Here is a 9,015-nt window from a genome sequence, read left to right as displayed (position 1 = left end):
GTCAGCACCGCCGATGTATCCCAACCGGAGAGTGCCCCTATGTCCGGACGGGTCTATGCCACCGATGTCCCCCAACCGGAGAGTGCCCCTATGTCCGGACGGGTCAGCACCGCCGATGTATCCCAACCGGAGAGTGCCCCTATGTCCGGACGGGTCAGCACCGCCGATGTATCCCAACCGGAGAGTGCCCCTATGTCCGGACGGGTCAGCGGCGCCGATGTATCCCAACCGGAGAGTGCCCCTATGTCCGGACGGGTCAGCGGCGCCGGTGTATCCCAACCGGAGAGTGCCCCTATATCCGGACGGGTCAGCGGCGCCGATGTATCCCAACCGGAGAGTGCCCTTATTTCCGGATGGGTCAGCACCGCCGATGTATCCCTACCGGAGAGTGCCCCTATGTCCGGACGGGTCAGCACCGCCGATGTATCCCAACCGGAGAGTGCCCCTATGTCCGGACGGGTCTATGCCACCGATGTCCCCCAACCGGAGAGTGCCCCTATGTCCGGACGGGTCAGCGGCGCCGATGTATCCCAACCGGAGAGTGCCCCTATGTCCGGACGGGTCAGCACCGCCGATGTGTCCCAACCGGAGAGAGCCCCTATGTCCGAACGGGTCAGCGCCGCCGATGTATCCCAACCGAAGAGTGCCCCTATGTCCGGACGGGTCAGCGCCGCCGATGTATCCCAACCGAAGAGTGCCCCTATGTCCGGACGGGTCAGCACCGCCGATGTATCCCAACCGGAGAGTGCCCCTATGTCCAGACGGGTCAGCACCACCGCTGTATCCCAACCGGAGAGTGCCCCTATGTCCGGACAGGTCAGCGCCGCCGATGTAACCCAACCGGAGAGTGCCCCTATGTCCGGACGGGTCAGCACCGCCGATGTATCCCAACCGGAGAGTGCCCCTATGTCCAGACGGGTCAGCACCACCGCTGTATCCCAACCGGAGAGTGCCCCTATGTCCGGACAGGTCAGCGCCGCCGATGTATCCCAACCGGAGAGTGCCCCTATGTCCGGACGGGTCAGCGGCGCCGATGTATCCCAACCGGAGAGTGCCCCTATGTCCGGAAGGGTCAGCGCCGCCGATGTATCCCAACCGGAGAGTGCCCCTATGTCCGGAAGGGTCAGCGCCGCCGATGTATCCCAACCGGAGAGTGCCCCTATGTCCGGAAGGGTCAGCGCCGCCGATGTATCCCAACCGGAGAGTGCCCCTATGTCCGGAAGGGTCAGCGCCGCCGATGTATCCCAACCGGAGAGTGCCCCTATGTCCGGACGGGTCAGCGGCGCCGATGTATCCCAACCGGAGAGTGCCCCTATGTCCAGACGGGTCAGCGGCGCCGATGTATCCCAACCGAAGAGTGCCCCTATGTCCGGACGGGTCAGCACCGCCGATGTATCCCAACCGGAGAGTGCCCCTATGTCCGGACGGGTCTATGCCACCGATGTCCCCCAACCGGAGAGTGCCCCTATGTCCGGACGGGTCAGCACCGCCGATGTATCCCAACCGGAGAGTGCCCCTATGTCCGGACGGGTCAGCGGCGCCGATGTATGCCAACCGGAGAGTGCCCCTATATCCGGACGGGTCAGCGGCGCCGATGTATCCCAACCGGAGAGTGCCCTTATTTCCGGATGGGTCAGCACCGCCGATGTATCCCTACCGGAGAGTGCCCCTATGTCCGGACGGGTCAGCACCGCCGATGTATCCCAACCGGAGAGTGCCCCTATGTCCGGACGGGTCTATGCCACCGATGTCCCCCAACCGGAGAGTGCCCCTATGTCCGGACGGGTCAGCACCGCCGATGTATCCCAACCGGAGAGTGCCCCTATGTCCGGACGGGTCAGCACCGCCGATGTATCCCAACCGGAGAGTGCCCCTATGTCCGGACGGGTCAGCGGCGCCGATGTATCCCAACCGGAGAGTGCCCCTATATCCGGACGGGTCAGCGGCGCCGATGTATCCCAACCGGAGAGTGCCCTTATTTCCGGATGGGTCAGCACCGCCGATGTATCCCTACCGGAGAGTGCCCCTATGTCCGGACGGGTCAGCACCGCCGATGTATCCCAACCGGAGAGTGCCCCTATGTCCGAACGGGTCAGCGCCGCCGATGTATCCCAACCGAAGAGTGCCCCTATGTCCGGACGGGTCAGCACCGCCGATGTATCCCAACCGGAGAGTGCCCCTATGTCCGAACGGGTCAGCGCCGCCGATGTATCCCAACCGAAGAGTGCCCCTATGTCCGGACGGGTCAGCACCGCCGATGTATCCCAACCGGAGAGTGCCCCTATGTCCAGACGGGTCAGCACCACCGCTGTATCCCAACCGGAGAGTGCCCCTATGTCCGGACAGGTCAGCGCCGCCGATGTAACCCAACCGGAGAGTGCCCCTATGTCCGGACGGGTCAGCGCCGCCGATGTATCCCAACCGAAGAGTGCCCCTATGTCCGGACGGGTCAGCACCGCCGATGTATCCCAACCGGAGAGTGCCCCTATGTCCAGACGGGTCAGCACCACCGCTGTATCCCAACCGGAGAGTGCCCCTATGTCCGGACAGGTCAGCGCCGCCGATGTATCCCAACCGGAGAGTGCCCCTATGTCCGGACGGGTCAGCGGCGCCGATGTATCCCAACCGGAGAGTGCCCCTATGTCCGGAAGGGTCAGCGCCGCCGATGTATCCCAACCGGAGAGTGCCCCTATGTCCGGAAGGGTCAGCGCCGCCGATGTATCCCAACCGGAGAGTGCCCCTATGTCCAGACGGGTCAGCGGCGCCGATGTATCCCAACCGGAGAGTGCCCCTATGTCCGGACGGCTCTATGCCACCGATGTATCCCAACCGGAGAGTGCCCCTATGTCCGGACGGGTCAGCACCGCCGATGTCCCCCAACCGGAGAGTGCCCCTATGTCCGGACGGCTCTATTCCACCGATGTATCCCAACCGGAGAGTGCCCCTATGTCCGGACGGGTCTATGCCACTGATGTATCCCAACCGGAGAGTGCTATGTTTGGACATTCTTCGCTCCACCTTGCCAGCCTCCGCCATCCTTCGCTCCTTCTTGCCAGCCTCTGTTGTCTTTCATTCCTCCCCGCCAGCCTCCGCTGTCCTTCTCTCCTCCCTGCTGCCTCTGCCATCGTTCGCTCCGCCCATATCAGCCTCTGCCTGCCTCCGCTCCTCCCCACCAACCTCCGCTCCTCCCCACCAGCCTCCGCTCCTCCCCGACAGCCTCCACCAGCCTCCGCTCCTCGGCACCAGCCTCCACTCCTCGCCACCAGCCTCCGCTCCTCGCCACCAGCCTCCACCAGCCTCCGCTCCTCGCCACCAGCCTCTGCTCCTCCCCGACAGCCTCCGCTCCTCCCCACCAGCCTCCACCAGCCTCCGCTCCTCGTCACCAGCCTCCGCTCCTCGCCACCAGCCTCCGCTCCTCCCCGACAGCCTCCACCAGCCTCCGCTCCTCCCCGACAGCCTCCACCAGCCTCGGCTCCTCGCCACCAGCCTCCGCTCCTCCCCACCAGCCTCCGCTCCTGCCCGACAGCCTCCGCTCCTCGTCACCAGCCTCCGCTCATCGTCACCAGCCTCCGCTCATCGCCACCAGCCTCCACTCCTCCCCACCAGCCTCTGCTCCTCCCCACCAGCCTCCACTCCTCGTCACCAGCCTCCACTCCTCCCCACCAGCCTCCACTCCTCCCCACCAGCCTCCACCAGCCTCCGCTCCTCGTCACCAGCCTCCCCGACAGCCTCCACCAGCCTCCGCTCCTCGCCACCAGCCTCCACCAGCCTCGGCTCCTCGCCACCAGCCTCCACCAGCCTCCGCTCCTCCCCACCAGCCTCCGCTCCTCCCCGACAGCCTCCGCTCGTCACCAGCCTCCGCTCATCGTCACCAGCCTCCGCTCATCGTCACCAGCCTCCGCTCCTCCCCACCAGCCTCCGCTCCTCCCCACTAGCCTCCGCTCCTCCCCGACAGCCTCCGCTCCTCGTCACCAGCCTCCGCTCCTCGTCACCAGCCTCCGCTCCTCCCCAACAGCCTCCGCTCCTCCCCAACAGCCTCCGCTCCTCCCCAACAGCCTCCGCTCCTCCCCACCAGCCTCCCCTCCTCCCCACCAGCCTCCGCTCCTCCCCGACAGCCTCCGCTCCTCCCCGACAGCCTCCGCTCCTCCCCGACAGCCTCCGCTCCTCCCCGACAGCCTCCGCTCCTCCCCGACAGCCTCCGCTCCTCCCCGACAGCCTCCGCTCCTCCCCAACAGCCTCCGCTCCTCCCCACCAGCCTCCCCTCCTCCCCACCAGCCTCCGCTCCTCGCCACCAGCCTCCGCTCCTCCCCGACAGCCTCCGCTCCTCCCCGACAGCCTCCGCTCCTCCCCGACAGCCTCCGCTCCTCCCCACCGGCCTCCGCTCCTCCCCGACAGCCTCCGCTCCTCGCCACCAGCCTCCGCTCCTCGCCACCAGCCTCTGCTCCTCCCCACCAGCCTCCGCTCCTCCCCACCAGCCTCCGCTCCTCCCCACCAGCCTCCGCTCCTCCCCACCAGCCTCCGCTCCTCGCCACCAGCCTCTGCTCCTCGCCACCAGCCTCCACCAGCCTCCGCTCCTCCCCACCAGCCTCCGCTCCTCGCCGCCAGCCTCCGCTCCTCGTCGCCAGCCTCCGCTCCTCGTCGCCAGCCTCCGCTCCTCGCCGCCAGCCTCCACCAGCCTCGGCTCCTCCCCACCAGCCTCGGCTCCTCGCCACCAGCCTCCGCTCCTCGCCGCCAGCCTCCGCTCCTCGCCGCCAGCCTCCGCTCCTCGTCGCCAGCCTCCGCTCCTCGCCGCCAGCCTCCGCTCCTCGTCACCAGCCTCCACCAGCCTCCGCTCCTCCCCGCCAGCCTTCGCCGTCCTTTTGTCTATGTCCACCTGGTCATTATACTAGAAGCGGAGGTCTGGGGGTGAGATGAGGGGAGGGGTATCGCCACGCCCACCAAACTACCAAACAAGTCGGACACGCCCACTAACCTTGACACCGCCCATGCATTCTCGGCTCAACCCTGATTGGATCCTTTATGTTTAGCGGGTGATGCAGATTAGTGGTCACGTGACTGTACACGCACAGCGTCATTCGTAGGCGCGTTGCCTGGTAATAGCGAGTGGTTGAGAGGCACTGAGGCAGAACTACTGGTGACGTCATTTCCGGAGCTGATGTAGTGAGTATGGCGGCGCGGTGACTGCCGGGGTCTGTCGTTGCTGTGAACATTCTCGTCGGTATGACTCGTGAGGCGGAGGCACGTGACGAGCTGCCGGACTGGGCCGGGGCCAAGGAGTTCTACCAGAAATACGACCCGAAAGAGATCGTCGGCAGGTAAAAGGCGGGGCTTCCGGGCAGGGCGGGGTTAGGGAGCGTGTGTGCAGCGCGGGTAGCGGCCACCAGAGGGCGCACTATATATATATATATATATATATATATATATATATATATATATATATATATATATATATATATATATATATATATATATATATATATATATATATATATATATATATACATATATACATATACACACACACACACACACACACACACACACACACACACACACACACACACACACACACGTACAACAATCATTAATAATACAAGACAGACTGGTATAGGAGGAGAGAGGACCCTGCCCGCGAGGGCTCACAGTCTACAGGAGGAGAGAGGACCCTGCCCGCGAGGGCTCACAGTCTACAGGAGGAGAGAGGACCCTGCCCGCGAGGGATCACAGTCTACTGGAGGAGAGAGAACCCTGCCTACGAGAGCTCACAGTCTACAGGAGGAGAGAGGACCCTGCCCGCGAGGGCTCACAGTCTACAGGAGGAGAGAGGACCCTGCCCGCGAGGGCTCACAGTCTACAGGAGGAGAGAGGACCCTGCCCGCGAGGGCTCACAGTCTACAGGAGAAGAGAGGACCCTGCCCGCGAGGGCTCACAGTCTACAGGAGGAGAGAGGACCCTGCCCGCGAGGGCTCACAGTCTACAGGAGGAGAGAGGACCCTGCCCGCGAGGGCTCACAGTCTACAGGAGGAGAGAGGACCCTGCCCGCGAGGGCTCACAGTCTACAGGAGAAGAGAGGACCCTGCCCGCGAGGGCTCACAGTCTACAGGAGGAGAGAGGACCCTGCCCGCGAGGGCTCACAGTCTACAGGAGAAGAGAGGACCCTGCGCGCGAGGGCTCACAGTCTACAGGAGGAGAAAGGACCCTGCGCGCGAGGGCTCACAGTCTACAGGAGGAGAGAGGTCCCTGCCCGCGAGGGCTCACAGTCTACAGGAGAAGAGAGGACCCTGCCCGCGAGGGCTCACAGTCTACAGGAGAAGAGAGGACCCTGCCCGCGAGGGCTCACAGTCTACAGGAGAAGAGAGGACCCTGCGCGCGAGGGCTCACAGTCTACAGGAGGAGAAAGGACCCTGCGCGCGAGGGCTCACAGTCTACAGGAGGAGAGAGGTCCCTGCCCGCGAGGGCTCACAGTCTACAGGAGGAGAGAGGACCCTGCCCGCGAGGGCTCACAGTCTACAGGAGGAGAGAGGACCCTGCCCGCGAGGGCTCACAGTCTACAGGAGAAGAGAGGACCCTGCCTACGAGGGCTCACAGTCTACAGGAGGAGAGAGAACCCTGCCCGCGAGGGCTCACGGTCTACAGGAGAAGAGAAGACCCTGCCCGCGAGGGCTCACGGTCTACAGGAGGAGAGAGGACCCTGCCCGCGAGGGCTCACAGTCTACAGGAGGAGAGAGAACCCTGCCCACGAAGGCTCACAATCTACAGGAGGAGAGAGGACCTTGCCCGCGAGGGCTCACAGTCTACAGGAGGAGAGAGGTCCCTGCCCATGAGGGCTCACAGTCTACAGGAGGAGAGAGGACCCTGCCCGCGAGGGCTCACAATCTACAGGAGGAGAGAGGACCCTGCCCGCGAGGGCTCACAATCTACAGGAGGAGAGAGAACCCTGCCCGCGAGGGCTCACAATCTACAGGAGGAGAGAGGACCCTGCCAGCGAGGGCTCACAATCTACAGGAGGAGAGAGGACCCTGCCCGCGAGGGCTCACAGTCTACAGGAGGAGAGAGGTCCCTGCCCGCGAGGGCTCACAGTCTACAGGAGGAGAGAGGACCCTGCCCGCGAGGGCTCACAATCTACAGGAGGAGAGAGGTCCCTGCCCGCGAGGGCTCACAATCTACAGGAGGAGAGAGGACCCTGCCCGCGAGGGCTCACGGTCTACAGGAGGAGAGAGGACCCTGCCCGCGAGGGCTCACGGTCTACAGGAGGAGAGAGGACCCTGCCCGCGAGGGCTCACTGTCTACAGGAGGAGAGAGGACCCTGCCCGCGAGGGCTCACGGTCTACAGGAGGAGGGAGGACCCTGCCCGCGAGGGCTCACGGCCTACAGGAGGAGGGAGGACCCTGCCCGCGAGGGCTCACGGCCTCCAGGAGGAGGGAGGACCCTGCCCGCGAGGGCTCACGGCCTCCAGGAGGAGGGAGGACCCTGCCCGCGAGGGCTCACGGCCTCCAGGAGGAGGGAGGACCCTGCCCGCGAGGGCTCACGGCCTCCAGGAGGAGGGAGGACCCTGCCCGCGAGGGCTCACGGCCTCCAGGAGGAGGGAGGACCCTGCCCGCGAGGGCTCACGGCCTCCAGGAGGAGGGAGGACCCTGCCCGCGAGGGCTCACGGCCTCCAGGAGGAGGGAGGACCCTGCCCGCGAGGGCTCACGGCCTCCAGGAGGAGGGAGGACCCTGCCCACGAGGGCTCACGGCCTCCAGGAGGAGGGAGGACCCTGCCCGCGAGGGCTCACGGCCTCCAGGAAATGGGTGATGGCACAATAGGTGAGGACAGAGCTGGTTGCGCAGTGATGTACTGGACTGAGGGCTATTGTAGGTTGTAGGCTTGTTGGAAGAGGTGGGTCTTGAGGTTCCTCTTATATATGTATACTTTGTATATACTAGCTGTTCTACCCAGCTTTGCCGGGTTAATAACTGCTGTTAACAAAATAGAATATATTAACAAAAATTTATTGTGTGTGTTTAGGGTGATTATGTGGTGAGGTTGGTGTGTGTGTGGTGAGATGTGTGCTGAGGGTGGTATATGTACCAGACTTGTGTGTGTTTACTGTGATCATGTGGTGAGGTTGGTGTATGTGTGGTGAGATGTGTGCTGAGGGTGGTATATGTACCAGACTTGTGTGTGTTTAGGGTGATTATGTGGTGAGGTTGGTGTATGTGTGGTGAGATGTGTGCTGAGGGCGGTATATGTACCAGACTTGTGTGTGTTTAGGGCGATTATGTGGTGAGGTTGGTGTGTGTGTGGTGAGATGTGTGCTGAGGGTGGTATATGTACCAGACTTGTGTGTGTTTAGGGTGATTATGTGGTGAGGTTGGTGTGTGTGTGGTGAGATGTGTGCTGAGGGTGGTATATGTACCAGACTTGTGTGTGTTTAGGGCGATTATGTGGTGAGGTTGGTGTATGTGTGGTGAGATGTGTGCTGAGGGTGGTATATGTACCAGGCTTGTGTGTGTTTAGGGTGATTATGTGGCGAGGTTGGTGTATGTGTGGTGAGATGTGTGCTGAGGGCGGTATATGTACCAGACTTGTGTGTGTTTAGGGCGATTATGTGGTGAGGTTGGTGTGTGTGTGGTGAGATGTGTGCTGAGGGTGGTATATGTACCAGACTTGTGTGTGTTTAGTGTGATTATGTGGTGAGGTTGGTGTGTGTGTGGTGACGTGTGCTGAGGGTGGTATATCTACCAGACTTGTGTGTGTTTAGGGTGATTATGTGGTGAGGTTGGTGTGTGTGTGGTGAGATGTGTGCTGAGGGTGGTATATCTACCAGACTTGTGTGTGTTTAGGGCGATTATGTGGCGAGGTTGGTGTGTGTGTGGTGAGATGTGTGCTGAGGGTGGTATATGTACCAGACTTGTGTGTGTTTAGGGCGATTATGTGGTGAGGTTGGTGTATGTGTGGTGAGATGTGTGCTAAGGGTGGTGTATGTACCAGACTTGTGTGTGTTTAGGGTGATTATGTGGCGAGGTTGGTGT

General features: G+C 62.6%; 1 protein-coding gene across 1 annotated transcript in view; it reads left to right on the top strand.

Annotated features, from left to right (window-relative positions):
- Positions 1 to 5,123: 5,123 nt before the first annotated feature.
- PHKG2 (phosphorylase kinase catalytic subunit gamma 2) overlaps positions 5,124 to 9,015 on the top strand; it is a 29,125-nt gene continuing 25,233 nt past the window's right edge. The window contains exon 1 of the mRNA XM_075318691.1: positions 5,124 to 5,315. Within this exon, the coding sequence (XP_075174806.1) occupies positions 5,221 to 5,315 (95 nt within the window). The 5' untranslated portion in view covers positions 5,124 to 5,220. The remainder of the gene's footprint in view (positions 5,316 to 9,015) is intronic.

This window comes from Anomaloglossus baeobatrachus, chromosome 7, assembly GCF_048569485.1.
Source record: "Anomaloglossus baeobatrachus isolate aAnoBae1 chromosome 7, aAnoBae1.hap1, whole genome shotgun sequence".
NCBI lineage: Eukaryota > Metazoa > Chordata > Amphibia > Anura > Aromobatidae > Anomaloglossus > Anomaloglossus baeobatrachus.
This window is presented reverse-complemented; position numbering and strand designations above follow the sequence as displayed.